At 37.8% G+C, this 17,893-nt stretch overlaps 1 protein-coding gene across 7 annotated transcripts in view; it reads right to left on the bottom strand.

Annotated features, from left to right (window-relative positions):
- The window catches only part of LNPEP (leucyl and cystinyl aminopeptidase), an 81,779-nt gene that overhangs the window by 36,031 nt on the left and 27,855 nt on the right, over positions 1-17,893 (bottom strand). Inside the window, exons 1-4 of one of the 7 annotated variants that reach the window (XM_074856115.1) lie at positions 10,277-10,404; positions 6,354-6,460; positions 5,640-5,999; positions 2,672-3,512 (exon numbers count right to left, since the gene is read on the bottom strand). In XM_074856115.1, coding sequence (XP_074712216.1) covers positions 2,672-3,489 — 818 coding nt within the window. In that variant the 5' untranslated portion in view covers positions 3,490-3,512; positions 5,640-5,999; positions 6,354-6,460; positions 10,277-10,404. Of the gene's footprint in view, positions 1-2,671; positions 3,532-4,078; positions 4,211-5,639; positions 6,000-6,353; positions 6,461-10,276; positions 10,409-17,893 lie in introns of those variants that run through there. The other 6 variants (XM_074856116.1, XM_074856114.1, XM_074856117.1 and 3 more) reach the window with 6 other exon arrangements.

Raw genomic sequence — 17,893 nt, 5'->3', positions numbered from 1 at the left:
ATTTTGCCATTTGATAATTTTAATGTCTTTGCGGCAATATGAAAAATCTTCAAAAGAAAATTAAACTAAACTAGAAGACATTTTCTTGCAAAAGCAGCTTGATAGCTTCAGTTTTATACAGAAAATGCAATAACAACAGAGGCTGTCAAAGCAACCTGCATTTGTAAAACCACTGACATTAAGTATACAGAGACAAAGCCCCTGGAAATAGAACAGGCAAGCAAGGCAATGGAAATGATGGTATCAGCAAAGAGTTATCTGAAAAGGATTTGCTGGAAAGTACACAGGTTAAAGCATGTGCTATAGCTTATTCCTGAACAAAAGCAGCTAGCACTAGACTAAAGGGACACAATAACTCAGGAACTTACTGACAGATCACCTTTTTCCTCTGTGAACACTTACACATTCTCTTTCTAGTACAGCAAATACAAGAAGAAAACAAAGCTTCAGCTACATCAGAATAGGAAAAAACCATGGAAATTCAAAAAGAGGCTAATTATTCAAGTCATTTTTGCCTTTGACACGTATTCTTATTCACGGTAATGCATGTCCTTGTGATAAGCTACTTAACTATTTAATTTCACTTTGTGGTTATGCTCTTCTGATGCAATCTACACCTTTTGTGATTCTTTATTATCCAACACATTTCACAACAGAGACAACTTGTGGCATTTTTGTTATAATCATGGAATTCTGAAGCCTATCAGCAGTTTCACAAGTTTCACAACAGATTCTCTCTAATGATCATGCATACGTTGTAAGATTTTAGTATGCTCAGGAACAGCCCCTTCATAAGAGGCTTATCAACAGCACTTTACCTGAGGGATCTGAACTGTCATCGGTATTTGCACTTCAGTAAAACACACGCACTTTCATCGGAGATGCAACCAAACTGAAACAGATCAGCAATCCTTTAATCCCAAATTATTTTTCTTAAAATTCTTAATCTCTTAAAGAAAGCCTGTTAGACTACCTCACATGAGGACCAACAGGAACACATGGGAATAAAGAGGGGAATTCCTGCCTTTCTCAGTTGCTGACTAATTCAAGAACCTACTTAATGTTCCACAGTTCATTTGAATGCACCAGGTTTTGCATATATTTGAAAACAACTGTTGCAGCTAACTTGTTTTCTTGTACGCTTCAGCAATACGTCATAGACCCACTAAGATCTAGATAAAGGGAGTTTTAAAGGCAAACTATGAGTAAACTTTAGAAAAATAAATGTGTTTTGGTTTAAATATCTGTTGTTAATGCTTAGAGAGACCTGCTGAATCTGAAATAAAATATCCTGGGTTTTTGCTTAGAGAATAGAATAGAAATACATCTTTCTTATGTTATGCAGCTTTCTAACAGTCTGGAAATCATCTTTACCCTGAGTAACTTGTTTTGTTTATTTTTTTAAAGATGAGCTATCATTGAAGGACTTAAATAATTCAAACATTAGCAGCATACAGTTATCATTTCTCACTGCACAGAGAAGAATTATGACCAAGTTTGCCACACTTCTGCTTTATTCATAAAGGAGTCTTGCTGAAAAAGTTTGCAACAGCTCAGTGAAGGGTCTTGTTTTAAGTAACTGAAAACAAATACAATCTCAGCATGATCCTCTTTCCAGAGAGTAACTCTCAATGTGTAAAAGGTTGGGTTGATGGTGCTAATCTAAGTTCCACCTTCCCCCTTCAGGAAACAAAATCTACTTATTAGCATTTTGGGAATTTCCATACAAACTCCCTGTTGTTGCAAAGATTTGTAACACTGATAGGATTGATTTTTCTTGCTTTTTACTTTATATCCCATTTAACTTTTCTTTTTTCTAAGCTTTAGATCTTAGCACTTCCTAGCACAAGCTGTTAAGTGTTTCATGTCTTTACTCTATTTAGCAGTAGTTTTGTGGGTCCTTCAAAACTACTCTGCTGTCAGCCGGTCCTGGACTGACCCATGCTGCTTTTTCCATCTTTCATTTATTGCAGTGCTCTGTTTTTAGAAAACCTGCATGGACAATGATGTGCCAATAAAGGCATGAACGCTCTAAAGCACATGACCAGTGTAAGGCCCATTTGAAGTGGGTGGTAATTTCATTAAGCTTCTTGGTAAAAAGCATTGATTTACCCTTTTTAAAAATTAGTGTGATGCTTCCCTTTTCTCCAGCCACTAAAGGACTTTGGCTGAATGCCAAGACTTTCCAACTATGATTGAGAGCAACTTGGTAACTACATCAGCCAGTTCCCTTCAGACTGTGGGATGCATTTCATTGGGTCCCATGGACTTGTGTATGTTCAGGTTCCTCAGATGATCTCGAATCTGATCTTCTCTTATGATAGTGGGACTTTGTTTTCACAGTCCCTGCCTTGAGACTCTGGGACTGGAGAGATGTGGGAAGAATTTCCAAAGAGAGAAACTAAAAATTAAACAAACAAAAAGCCACACTATAGCTACCCATAACCATTATACCACACTACATTTAACTGATGGAGAGGCTGCCCTGACTTCATGAACTCATCCATGAAAGACATTTTTCAGGTAGATTAATCAGGAGATTAAAGATCGATTTTTCTCAATAGGAATCAGTTGTACAAAATATCCAATAGAAAAATCAACCCTTGTTATTTCTATTATCAAAGCACAATCTAGAAGTGACAGAAAAGAGAAGCTGCATTTGTGCGCATACCTTTGCTCAGAATTCTCCTCCTTGTAAGAAATTTTGTAAAAGCCATAATAGGTATCTGATAAATTAGATGAATATTCTATGTTGACAGTGTAATTCTGTCCTACAAGGAGAGCTTCAGGAGCCATGACTGCAATCTGGTCATGCAATGGATATTCCAGGAATTCAGCTGGCTTTGCTTGATGCCCTCCTGCTGAAGTAATAGTTGCCTTCGTGATATTAAGTCCCGAGCTGTGAAGTACAATTTTCCAAGTTACCTGGATGACATTAACCACTATGTTTACAGAGCCTGCAAATGTCAGAGTAGTTAGGTTTGGCTGCAAAACAAGATCATAATGCAGTGGTACAACATCAGGAGGAAGCCTAATTTTTGCCCATGGAAATAGTTTTCCATTGGTTGCCAGAGGGTATATTAGTTCCATTGTATGATTTTTTTTATAGCAGCCTTCTTTGGTAAAGGTACATTTGGGAAGAAGATAAATCGCCATTATTAATGAAACTGCAATCACAAGAACAACTGTGCAAACCACCATGGTCCTTGTAGAGGGCACCGAACATGATTCATTTGGATTTTGTCTATAGACAGACATGTTATTCCGGAGACTCGAGCTTCTGTTCATGAAGGACATCCCCAGCAATTTTGCTGATGACTCGTAATCCTCTTCGTCATCATCCATTTCATGTTCTCCAAGGCCACGCACCAAAAGCCGGGAGCTCCTTGGTTCATATTCCACTTCATCAGGGTCCAGAGGATGTAAACAAGGCTCTTTTGCCAAGTCAACCACGTCAGGCTCTTCTTCAAACATGCTGTTTTCAATCATATTCCTGGGTAACTGAATTCGATCTGAAAAAGTAAAGACCATCTGTTATATGATAAACAAAATGCATGATTATAATACCTCAAAAATAGTTTACTAAATTACAGAATGGGAAACACTTTTACAGCACATACAATCAACAGCTCTTCAAATTTCTCTCTCAGGTTTGTTTCTAGAAAATATTTCTGTGCTTTTCTGCCTACTGTAATTTTTCATTCAGTATCTTCAAAATGATGTTTCCATTGAGCATACTCAGTCACATGTCTTGCACCATAACTGGGGATCAGTTATATCACTGCATAGCATTCCCAGTTAATTGATGTTAGTGTCTTGGCTACACTTCCTCTAACCCAGTAAATTATATCTGTATTCAACTAGATTGGTTAAGATGGAACGTTCTTTATGTTGAAGGGTAAAGCACAGGCAGCCAGTGCAGTTCAAGAGGTATTTCTGAATATGCTAGGTACTAAATTCTTTAATAGGGGAGAAAATCTGCCAAGGTGCTGGCAGCTACACAAATAAAATATCTATTTGAAATTTTTTAACTTTATTTTTCAAACACCCTCCAAAAAAGATACAAAATATTTCTCACACAAAAATGACAGGATAAAAATTATAGCTCCAATTGACATCTTCATTTAAGTTAGCTCATACAACCCTTGAAACAATCCATGCAGGTAAGAAGTTAAATCAGTGCCAAGCAGACTGTTTCCATAAAATTTGTCTGTAATAGATAGCAGATAACTGAACATAAAAGAAGAATTGAAATTCATACCATATTTTAAAAGCATTTTAAAAGATACTTTCATATTCTACATGCAGTTGTATTTTAATCAAACTTCTGGTCATGTCTGTAACTGTTTATGTAAAAGGTTATCTTTCAGCTAACCTGCTCAGTGGAAAGTGGAGAAAATTAAAACCACTGTTGGAAAGAAGTATATAGAGGGAATGGGATATGGACACCCAAAAGTAGTTAACCTAGGAGTAAGGAATTTTTTTTCCATACTGTATTTAAACCAAAGCACTATAAACAACATACAACGGATGTTGGTTGGCTTTTGTTAGGACACCACAGAGTTATCTAGAGAACAAAACAACTCAAATGGAAAAGCCATCTATACAGAGATTTGTCTCCCAAAAAGCCCAAGAAATCCCATTACCAACTTTTTAGGGCCTTGAAATTACAGTTAATTTGAATTAGTCCCCTGTCACAGCTTCTAAGGCGCTAGACAAAACTTTTGTCCAACTGCAAGGCTTCAGAAATTAAACTAACCTCTTTCAGACATGAAGGTCTGCTGCTAACTTTAGGACAATAATCACATCACGCCTCTATCCTCCACGTTCTATATTTTCAGAATGAGAAAGATAAAATTTTTCTTTTGATCTAAACATACTGAAAAGCGGGTTGACTTTTATTAATTTCCAACAAGAATGTACATTTTGCCAATCTATATACAGCCTAGAATATCAGCGCTCCTATAATACATTACTGATTTTATCTATATTGCAAAGCTCCCATCCAATAATTGAGGATAATATTATACAGAAGTAAATTACATTAATAATTTCAGGAATACAACTACATATTGCTGCTTAATAGGAATTAAAATGTTGAAACAGACTAATGGAAGATATTGGGAGGATAAAGATTTATGGTTTATAGCCTTTTTTTCCTTTTTTTTTTTTCCTAAAGTCAGGTTTCTATACGGCTGAAATTCTCAAAGGTGAAAATAAAACATCTTAAAGAAAAGATGGCAAGAATCTTTTCAAAACCAGCTATACAAAACTCCTTAACACTTACTCTAAGATGTATTGATACATTTAAGACTTTCTGTTTCAAGGACACAAACTCCGAAAACTACAGTGTCAGTAGCCCTACCACTGAAAAGGACAGAGCAAGAATTCTTATTCTAGCCCACATTCTACCATGCCTTTCTCTTTGTGTGATATCTATGTATTAAACCTCTAACAATACTTGCCTACCATTTATTTCAGACTTAGACTATTCAGATACCTTCAAAACAAATAATAGCTTCATAAATCAGCACCTTGCATCTCCAACTAAAAACTACTGCATTACTTTAAAAAGATCAACCTTGAACATGTCTCTGCAAAGGCCTTAAAATAAGAAAAAAGAAAATAAAAAATCCTACCCCACAAAAGTCAGTAAGAGGAAGGTACACTCGTCAGTCCGAACAATCAATATGGAGATGGATGAAAGCAGGGAGTTTGCTGGAATTTGGATCTACCTGCTCACCCTTTGTCCCACTGTAAACATGCTGCTCTGACTAGGAATAGGATCATAGGGTCACAGGCTGCTGAGGTTGGAAGTGACTTCAGCAAGGTCAAATAATCCAACCTCCTGTAAAAAGCAGCTTCTAAAAGTTTCTGTCCTTATGGCATTTCCAAGTACACTGCTCATGGTCTGGCCTTCAGGCTGTGGTTGCAGTTCAGTAGTCCAGCACTATGGTCTCTACAGGTGTACTCACATATCTGATTGGAGGCCTCACAGACTAAAGAAAGAGGATAGAAAGCTAAGTTACATGTGAAAACACACAGACAAACTAGTGGAGAAAAAAAAGTGGAAAGACGAAGTATTGTGCAACAAAAGTTCTTTTACAATTCATCTACCCAGGAATAGTTTATCAAGAATTCACTAAACTACTTTTACCAGAGATTCTTGCTGATTACTCCCTCAGGTAACCAGCTCTTCAAATCTGCTGGCTGGCTTCTATCAAATTTGAAAACAGACTGAAGACCAAATTTCTTAAAATCCCAATGCAATCCCACCCCAAAACAACCAGCTGCTGCTGGAAGACACCCAAATCAATATCAACTATGTAGAAAAGGCAGGTATTAAGACTCACATCTTAACCACTCCAAAAGGTAGCAGCCAATCAGCACACAGCTCCAACCCCAGCCATGGCATGTGCTGCTGCATGGCCAGCAAAAGAGGTAGAAGACAGGGGAGGCACTGCAGAGGGAAGGAGGAGAAAGATAAAGAGCATAAATCTGGCACAATGTAGGCTTCATCAGCTCTGCTGCTCATAGAACAGTTTGTTGTCTGAAGAGCTTACTCTAATAAAGACCTAATTCTTCTAAAGCCAACTATCTTAATATTTTCAAAGTTGCATGCAGGCATTAATAACACTTTTAGTCAAAAGGAATTAAATGATACAAAAAGTCTCAAACTGAAACTAAGATAGAAAAGCTAAAAAGGATCTTAGTTTCAAGCAATTCACAGTTTTAATACCTAAGAGACATTAATTTCTAGGAAAACAACAGTTAAAACTAATTTCTATGGAAGTATTTGAAAAAATCAAAAGCAAAGTCTTGGTTGTTTTGTAGTGTTGAAAATCTGTCAGATCGGAACTTTACTGAAGATCAAGGGCAACACCAGACTACTATTCTCCAATGGAAAGCATATGGACAAAGTATCAAAAGGTTACTGCACTTACGCATTCACAGAAGCGTAGAAGTCAGGCTACTTTTTGTAGAGGAACTATGGCAAACATGTTTAAAGCTTTTACACTCAGATAAACTCTGGACTGTTTGATTCCTGCTAGTTCACTGGTATTTGTAACATGATAGAGTAAGTCATCAATCATGTGAACTCTTATGACCTTTCAGTTTTAACCCATGGGCTGCTACAATATGAGCTAAAAAGCCCATAGGAAGGGCAAAAAAAAGGTATTCTTAAACTGAAACAAGCCATAAGGAACAAGCAGCAGACTGAGGAACATGACTGCAACCATCACATTTCAGACATCTTTCACACCAAGTATGGTCAAGAGGCAAACATTCCCATTATGAAACATGCTAAAAGCACATTCATTCAGATATTCAAGCACATTAATTCAAATTTCAAATATGATGCAGGAAAAATAGTATAACTGCAAGACTAGAGAACTTTAACCTGTAAAGAAGCTGCATGGTTCCGGTGAATTACCGCTGCCATGCCAGTGGCTGCAGGTGCACTAGAGGCATTTGTGGTCACACTAGTCCACAATTAAGAAAGTACTGATCTGACTTGCTAAAATGCACTACAAAAATTATCTGTTATCTGGCATGGCAATTTAAATCTAAATCTTTACTAAACATAAGCTTAGTGTGAGAGTGAACAAGATGGTGAAAAAAAGTAATGGGGCTGAGACTTGTTGCTCCCTAATTAGCACTGATGAAATGACGCTAAAACTTAAAGTTTAAGCAGCTAAAATCTTAAACACACCCAAGTAAAAGTGATTTTACACAATTCTTCTACAAATTTGTAATCTGAAAATCAGAGATTTTCAGTATCTTCCTCAATACGTGATCTATTATCACATCTAGCAAATGATGTGAATACTCACAGCTTAGAAACTAAGAAGAGATGTGAGGTTGAAAACTAAATGTGATAGACCAAGCCAGACAGCCAATCCTCCTAATATTGCAAAGCTGAAGCAAGGCAGACTTTTTCTCAAAATTGTTTTGAAAAAGTTTCTTTAGAGCTGCCTCCTGCAACACAGATGCCCAAAAACCTATTGCCACATATCTCCCCATTATAATATTCAGGGAATGATAACAAGCCTGTTCTGTTGTTTTCTGTAAAGAGGACAGAATGTGTAGACATGAAATTCAAATGCAGTTTAAAACAGGACAAGCCAACAGTACAATAAGCTTGATGTATTGTGGTGGTTTAGGCTCTGCTGGGGTCTGAGACCACGCGGCCACTGCCCCTCCCCACAAAGGCAGTGAAATACAAAGCCCCGGGGCTGAGCTAAGGAGAGGTTTAATACAACAGTGCAACAGCGACAAAACAAACAACAACAATAACAGTAATAACAATGAACAGAGCAAAATATGTACTGATACAGCAGTGAGAGCAGAGAGATCGCATAACACCCGCGTTCACCGATTCTCCCGCGCTCCTGCGCTTGGGCACCAGGATGTGACGTCAGCATGGTATTGAATAACCCGGCTAGAGCTTCCCCCCCACTGCTGGGGAAACTTAACCCTATCCTAGCTAAACCAGGACATGTATATACTGCATCCTTTGCTAATGTGAACAGCATACCTAGGTGGTAAAAAGTGGCATCACTTAAGTACACGAAGGTGAGTAATTAATCAGGTCAAGCTAAACAGGAGGTCCCTTATCTGGTTCCTACAAGACATATATCTTTCACTCCCTACACCCTTTCACAAATTAGTCTTTCAGCTTACAAAGCAACTTTATTACAATACTCAAGTTCATTCAGGAACAATAAGGGGCTGCAGTAAAACTGTCTAGCATTTGCTCCAAGTATTTATTTTGTCTGAAGAGCTCTGTTCCCATTAACAAGGAGACTAAAAGCCTCAAGTAACACCATGTAATGAATCTTAGTAGGTGCGACAATGAAATATCTTAGGATGTTTTGGTTTTGGAATCTATCACAAATATTCTGTAGAATACAAAAAGTCATTCTTTCTTTCTCTTTCAGAGTCAGCATCTTCCCATAACGCTACTGATACCCCTTGCAAAACAAAATCAGTAATGTCTTTGCTATCAGGATTCATGTCTGGATATTCGGTCTCAGAACTGAAATCTCAGCACTCAAAATTCTTATGTGAATCTAAGTGACCCTTTCCTCAAGTTCATTCCTTTTTATAATATATGCAGGCAATTGTTCTTTTTCCAACTTTCCATATTCTAATTAAGAGGTTAAAATTAAAAAAACAGCACAATTTCCACTCAACAAATCCTATTGGTAATGTCAGACAGACTGTTATCACTTTCTAAGACTGAACTTCAGCACATTCCCATCTTTAAAAAATGAGTAGTATTTTAACTGAAAGAAATGTTAAAATAATTACAGTAACACCTGGCATTTTATAGCAACTGAACCCCTACTGCAGAGATAAGCATAGGACACTTTCTGTTATCCTGGAATAACCTAGAAGCCAAACAACTATTGGGTAGTATGTTGTCATAGACCAGCACATGTAGCAAAACCCAAGGCCAGACCAAATGGCCCTATATAAAGTGTGCCTACGAGTTGGAGTGAAAACTGATTCCCACAGAATGGAAACTATTTCAGTTGCACTTAAGTAACATGAGGGTGCAGAGTTACTGCTGCCCCAAAATAGACATCTACTAATATGTTGATGTGTTCTGTACCTGGTCTAACAGGCAAGAACACACAAAAACTATGAACAAAGTATCTTTTTGCTACCTGACTTGCTACCAAGTAACTCATTGATATTATGTCAAAGAATAATTCTGTCCAATGATTTCAGGAACAGTACAGGTGTTTAACAATGGGGTTAATTATTCAGGGCCATAATATTGTTGTACATACCTAACTTGTATGTCCAACTTTGAAAGGATTGGCCTTTTCTTAGTAGAGGCAGCTGCTGACCAAACAGCAAATGCCATAGACAAACCACATGGATTTTGTTCCTACTAAAGACTGGTTGCATTTACTCAACTCTAAGGTGTTTTTTTCCTTTTAAAGATCTATATTATGTTCATGTACCTGTCTATATGCCACCTCTTCTAGAAGTAGTGGTGAAACACTTGTAAGATTTTGGCACAGTTAGTAAACTTAGATTATGTGATTCCTAATAGATGAATGAACCACTACCACAACAATAAAGTGAGTTTGAGGAAAAGATGCCAGCAGGAACAAATACTGTGCCACACAGTCTAACGTCAAAAAAGCAAAGGCTCCACCGTTCCTTAAGCATTGGAAAATTAGTTTTACACTCTTAAGTTTAGCAAACAGCATAAAGCTATTTGTTTACAGAACTCCAAGAAAATATTTGAAGCACTTACAAGCACTTGCAAATACACTGTGTATGGCAGGTAAGGACACTTCAAGTGGTCAGATGTATTGTCTTAAAAAAATAGCAAGACTGGTTACAGTACATGGAATTTGATCTTCTCTCCTTTATTTGGACTTTGGGACTAGTAACAAAGGAAAGGAAAGGAGAGTTAAAGGAGGTCACTGACATACAGACATGGATACAAAGACTGTACAAATGCTACTGCTCTATGTTATTTAGTCCTTGCCAGTAATTAACATTATGTCAAATGGAAGAGCCAATGAAGAAACCTTGCAGAAATAACAACACATGAAGTCACTGCACTGTCTTATATCAAAAGCAGTATATTCAGCATAACCATGTTCCTAGCAGAAGAAAAAAAAAAAAAAGTTGAACATTAGATGGGAAGAATGTTTGCATTAACACTGAAAATTCATATTCTTCTTAGTGAAATAAGTTTCTCATCGTATCTGAAAAAAAAAGAAATGGAAGCATGCCACAATTTAAAAGAACGTATTATAGCCAAGATAAATGCATAAACTTTTTCTGCTACACTTGCAGTGTCTTTAAGAGGTAGTATGATCTATGCAGTTGCCAATGCAGACATGGCACTAGAAATTTTGTGAGTAATAGGTGTACTTGTTATAGAATCTGCTGTTTTAAGAAAAGGATCAACATGTTACTCACAGTACAGCATTCATCTGTATTTATGAGAGACAAAATCAAAAATATACCTATTTCAGGTTTACATAGTGAAATTTCTCACACATATCTCATGTCATCAGTCCTTCCAAGCTAGAGACAAGAACAACATGAAATGTGAGAGCCAATAAAAGGCAAATGAACTTGCATTGTATAGTCTGAATGCAAGAAGGAGGAAAACAAGCTATAGGAAAATAGCATAAGTAATATTCAGCAAGCTTTCAGAAATTTTATGGGTTTGTTAAGATTAAACCAATCTATAAACAAATACTAGTTTTTATTTTAAATTTAAAGTAAGCCTACATTTTAAATGTACAAACCGCTAAGCCCATCATTAGAAAAAAAAATTCTTAATGCATGGCAGGGACAAAAGCTAGACTTGACTAGAAACACAAATGTAATTTTACACATTAAAAAATCTAAAATGTGTATAAGGAAGTGTAAAAATTAAAACTATACACCCAGGTTCTCCTACTAATGTCAGTTTACCAGTTCTGCTTAACAGGGAATGAATCAATCCCCACAACTCCAAACTGCAAAACATTAGAAGTTTTCACAGAAGAGTGAGGTGAATTTTCACTCTTATCTGTGGATCCCATGTTGGACTAATTGCTTGAGTCTTGCTCCAAATCTTGATCTTATTCTCAGCCAAAACTATTGTTGCCATTATTGTTTCTGCCTTGGCTGTGAGGAAAGAAGGAAGACAGGCAGCCCAAAGGGAGTTCCAAAACACAGATTCATTTTCACAGATGCTAAAACTGGCATACAGAGGCATTTTGAAGAAAACTGAGATTCTAAATACTACACTGGAAATCCAGAAAGTGAGAAGTATTTCAGAAAGTGTAATCACTTCCTTGGTGGAGACTGCCAATTAAAAATCACTATTTCTGAACAACAATAGTTACAATTTTTACCACTGCTAATAAACATTTGAATTTAAATCAACAGAAATAAGAATATCCTGTACAGATAAATACAACTTGTTATCCTTTTTTTTTTTTTTAAAGATGAGGAATAAAATGGCCTTGGCTTGCAAAGAAGGACAGATTTATATGACAACTAAACATCTGAATTAGTAGCCTTCGAAAATGCACTTAAAACTTTGTTAACATCTTCTTAGAAAGAAACTTGATATTTTTGTAAATTTAAAGACAAAATAAGGCTAGAAACCTTAGTTTATGTTATGAACTGCATAATGTAATAAATCAGAAAGGAGTTTCAAAAATCCAGCAGAGAAATAAGTGACTCAAATGCTGTTACACTCCACCCCACTTAACCACTTCTGCAAATACGACAAAAAAGATCAAGAAACAGAAGTGCGAACTTAGAAAATCTACAATATTTTATATCAATTTTATATCAAAATTTTAAGAATAAAGTCCTCAAAATACATTAATACTAAGGCAAAGGGGTTTTTGTTTTTCATGTTCCCCCTTCCCTTTTTATTTAGTCATCATTCAAATCCCCATCTATCTATTATGTCCTATTTATACGCTGTTATCTTAAGATCTTTGGTACAGGATTTGAATACATAGATGGCATTATCTCATGACTAGATGACATCCAAGTTTCTCCCCACAAAATTCTCAAAGAATACAAATAATAATTACCATTGAATACTTCCTGGCTGCATATGTCAGTAACTGCTCAGTCTACAAGTGCTTAAGAATAACAAAGCTCCTCCTACCTAAAGCCTTCTTCAGGCTCTTTCTGAATGTTTGGATGCTGCTTCAGAGTTGCTTTCTGTGATACTGCAATTTCAAAACCTGCTGGTCAAATCAGAAATAACCTCAGTTCTGTAAGAAACCCATAGATAAAATTATTGATCTTAGCAAGTATGTACATGTAAAGTGCACTCAAATACTCAGCTGTGTATTAGTCTGTAGCAAAAAACTCATTAGACAAACCAGCAGTAGTTCTATTAAGTCTCCACACATCTCCAGCCTTAGGACTGATTGCTTGCTTAGGCAAACCATCTTCACTTCATGATCTGAACCAAGGATTATAGAAGAGACACTTAAATCAACTGGCTAAAAGCAACTGTGCTGGTAGCTAACCTTTACTTTGATTTAAACTGTAATTCCCTGTTCCTGCAGCATCAGCAGCTATGAAAGGAAAGCCATGCTTTCTAAGCATGGAGCATACATATGAAGTAGGATCCAACTTTTAAACAGTTAGTCAGAGCAAACAGATAAATGGACCCAGTCATCTGCAGAACTGCCCATCATCCTAACGTTTACAGCTGGTCCAGAAGAATGGGATAGAGCCTCTCAATCCACCTGAACATTTGAGCACATAGTAGCTTCATCACCTTTTGACACACTTGAAAGGAGACCACCTCTAAAGTTACTTGTGAAACAGAATTTCCTTTCATCTCTGCTGAATCAGAGAACTAAACAGCAGGAATACAGTACTGATTGGAGCCAGTGCAGCTGCACAGTCCATTTCTTGCTGTCACAGACAACCAAAACTGATGGTCAATCCAGAGAGACTTTACATGCAATTCTATTCTCAAAAAAAAAAAAAAAATGCAGAGAACCTGAAGCCAAGTCCTACAACTCTCTAACTTACTTTAGTATACCTTCTGCCTATTTTGCTGATTACTCACACTACTTCAAGAAAAAAGCATTCAGCATTCAAAAAAGAAAAAAAAAATCAGTGCAGCGGAAATGAAATACTTATTCGGTAATGCAAAATACACTCTTGGAAAGTTTCCGTAGTTGATTTGCTAGCAATATTCTGTGCTCAGCATGGAATTATTCCCAGAACTGCAGGCTTCCTGTCACTACCTAGCAACCATCCTTTAAGGATTATATTTACTATTTGTATCAAACTGTTGATTGCTATGGTCCAGTGTCTTATCTTTTCTTGATGAACTGTATGCATTAGGATAGCCAAAGTCAGTACACAGTGGTTGCTGCAGATTGCTTTATAAGTAACCAAAAAAAGTAGAGATTGGGCAAAAAAGATGGCAATTTTATATATTTAGCAGAAAATGGTAATAAGAGCAGTTCCTTAGACCTGTGCTTATAAACAGTTTAAGTGCTATATGGTTCCATCTGAGAGGTATTTATATTTGAAAGAACATTATTTTAAATTCTTCATTCATTGTTTGCTGATAAGCTCTTCTGGACAGGTCGCAGTGAACAGCATTCTGTAAATTTGTGTCCAAGAGTACAAAATTTTCCCAAAAAATTCTGACCAGTTTTAAAAAAAGATTATTTCACATGGTTTACAGACTTTCTAATCTATTTAGGAATGAGATCATTCCTTTTAAGACATTTGCTATTATTTTAACTCAATTTAGAAATATAAATTTCTCCAAGGGAATCCTTGGCCTAAAGGTTTATTATGACCTGTAGGTTAGACTGCAGAGAGAGTAGATCCCTTCAGTCCCAGCTGTAGAGTCAGAAGGAGCTTTTTAGCAAAACTTTTCAGCAAAAGTGATTAGCAACAGCTGTCTTATGTGTTACCATAAATTCGGTCTCAGAAGAACCCTCTAAGACTTAGTCTGAAGTTTTAGAAGGCAGGCATTCTTTATTGCAGCATTGGATGCACCGGGGATTATTCCATCTAATGTGCATGCTGAAAGACAAGGCCACACTTATATATACAATAAAAGAAATGAATATTCATGTAACTTCCGAGAAGTACACACATATTTCCAGAGAATCGAATGCATATGTTAATACATTGCACAAGAGTACTAAAATTTGGGGAAGGGTCTCTGAGGGGTTTCCACAGGTGTCTGCTGGTTTCTCTGCCCTGTCCAGGATGTACCCATCACAGTTGCAAAAATTATGTCGTTGGGTGCATTCTTGACTGAGGCTCCTTACAGCAATTATCATCAACTGCTTGCAGGCATCAGCTAGCGGGTATCAACTCCCCCCTTTTATTGAGACTTTGGACTCACAAATCCAAGGTCTCAGTACTCAATACCCATACCTTATTTTCATACAGATTTGCCTACAACAACTACAACACTGAATCATAATGCAATCTAAGATACAAAGGCACACCACTACTATTATCACCACAAACAGATTTCTTAACCATACCCAATTTGGTAGCCATAAGGTAAGTTTGTGCCACAATTCTTCAAAGCCCCAGGATGTATCATCCTTGGTAGCCTGATGCAGGACCTTTGTCTGTTCCCAAATTGCTGCCAAATCCATGGGAATTCTACCATTCTGATCTACATATAGACAACAGCTTGTGTTAATCACAGTGCAGACACCCCCTTGTGAAGGCAACAGTAAATCAAGGACCATTTGATTTTGTAGTAGTACCTGAGATAAACTGGACACTTCAATTTGCAATGCTTGTATCGTGGCCATAGTTTTGGTTTTTATGTTCTCAATTATAGCGGATATATTTACAATTGTCTTTTCCAATTCACTTACTCCGAGCCAAGGGAGAAACCTTCTAACGAAACTGTGTAATGCATAAGGGTGGTCTGCTATAGCATTGTGAATCCTTCTGGTTTGTTTAATGAATGTCCTCACCCGTCCACTCTGTTCCTGCAGCTTATTAACTATTGTCATATTTGCAACTAGGGCTCCTAGGGTGCACATTCCTTTCCATCTTAGGGGTAATATTTTCCGAGCTCAATTACAATATAGCCAATACCATCCTACTCCTTCTGTTCGGGGTACAGGCCATCCAATTGAGGGTTTAGTTTTGTTTCGTTTAAATCTGTCTAAGAAGGCTAGATCAAATTTCCCATCTATATATTTCGTATAACTGTTACACGTGTTGTTTAGTTCTACATCTATAGTACTGTTGTTTTTACAGTATAGAGTTACATCATTTAGATGGCATCGCTGTATGAAAGTATAGTTATAGGATACTTGTGGTTCTTCTATTTGGATTTCTTGTTGAGTAGTCATCTTAGCACTGCCCCACTGAAAGTCTGCGCTTGTTGTAATCTGTCTATAGCTCTGGCCTTGAGTAATGGTAATATTATTGTGTGAGGGGGTATCATCAGACATTAGAATCCCTATGTACTTTGGTGTTCCTAAAGAGTGTTCTGGTAAATGTGTACAGACCCAACAATCACTTCTATGTAGTATCTAGTAATTTGTTGTGTTAAAATTAAATGAAGATTCTGATTCCATTTTGGTTCTGGCCAGACTTGATCCATGGCTATTGTAATTGTCACAGACCAAACATAAAACTCAATCATGATCTCCTTAATTTCAATTTAAGAGGAGACTGCTACTCCACTACCCATGGGGTGGGAGCCTTCTTGATTCTTGAATAATGAATCCAAGGGCCTTTGCCCCAAACCTTGACTGCCGTATAGGTAGTTAACAAAACCTGAAACGGTCCTTTACACTCTTCTGTCAGACGTTTAGTGTTCCATGACTGGACGTAGGCCCCATCTCCAGGCTGGAAAATATGTGCTGGTGTGTCAAGTTCCAAAGGTCTATTCATTGTGACATATTTCTGGAGCTTCTATAAGGTATTCCCTAAATATGTCAAATAAGTTTTAAAATTTAGTTTTCCCATGATATGGGATCTGGTAGGGAATGGGGCCCACACTCACAAAAAGGTGTTGGATTCATTAGCTCATCTCAAGTGCATCCATACCAATGCACACAGTACGAGCAAGAGCAACAAACAGGAGGAGCTTGAAGCCATGATGCAGCATGAGAACTATGACATAGTAGCTATAACAGAAACATGGTGGGATGCCTCACACAACTGGAGTGCTGCAATTGATGGCTACAAGCTCTTCAGGAGGGATAGACAGGGAAGGAGAGGCGGTGGAGTGGCCCTGTATGTTAGAGAATGCTATGACAGCTCAGAAATCAAGTATAGTGATAACGGGGTTGAGTGTTTGGATTAGGTTAAGGGCCATTAAAGCAGATCTTGCTGTGGGAGTCTGCTATAGACCTCCCAACCAAAGCAGTGAGGTGGATGAAGCCTTATATAAACAGCTGGGAGAAATCTTATGGTCACTTGCTGTTGTTCTTGGGAACTTTAACCTCCCGGGTATCTGCTGGGATCACAACACAGCAGAGAGGGAACAATCCAGGAGGTTCCTGGAATGTGTGGAGGATAACTTCCTCAACACAGGCGGTGAGTGAGCCGACCAGGGAAGGTGCCCTCCTGGACCTACTTCTTGTGAACGGGGAAGAGCTTGTGGGGAAAGTAAAGGTTGGAGGCTGTCTAGGGTGCAGTGATCATGAGATGATTGAATGATTGATCCTTGGAGAAACAAAGAGAGGGGTTAGTGAAACTGCCACCTTAGACTTCCACAGGGCAAACTTTCACCTGTTCAGAAGACTGATTAAAAAAATCCCTTGGGAGGCTGCCCTGAAGGATATGGGAGTCCAAGAAGGCTGGACATACTTCAAGAGAGAAGCCTTAAAGGCACAGGAGCAGGCTGTTCCTGTGTGACGAAAAACAAGCAGGCGGGGAAGGAGACCAGCCTGGCTAAACAGGGACCTTTGGTAGGATCTCAAGAACAAAAGGCGAATCTATGACCTTTGGAAGAGGGGGCAGGTCTCTCATGAAGACTATAAAGATGTAGTGAAGTTATGCAGGGAGAACATTAGGAGAGCCAAAGCGCAGCTAGAGCTCAACCTGGCTACAGCTGTTAAAGATAATAAAAACTGTTTCTATAAATTCATCAACAGCAAAAGGAGGATTAGGGAAAATCTCCCTCCTTTACTGGATGCAGAGGGAAACATAGTAACAAAGGATGAGGAAAAGGCTGAGGTGCTTAACGCCTACTTTGCCTCAGTCTTTAGCAGTGGAACTGGCTATTCCCTGGACACCCAGCCTCATGAGCTAGGAGATGGGGAGGGGAAGCAGAATGAGGTCATCACAATTAAAGAGGAAGTGGTCAGAGACCTGTTAACACCACTCGGATGCACACAAGTCTGTGGGACCAGACGGGTTACACCCAAGGGTGCTG

The sequence above is a fragment of the Strix uralensis genome, chromosome Z, assembly GCF_047716275.1.
Source record: "Strix uralensis isolate ZFMK-TIS-50842 chromosome Z, bStrUra1, whole genome shotgun sequence".
NCBI classification, from domain to species: domain Eukaryota; kingdom Metazoa; phylum Chordata; class Aves; order Strigiformes; family Strigidae; genus Strix; species Strix uralensis.
This window is presented reverse-complemented; position numbering and strand designations above follow the sequence as displayed.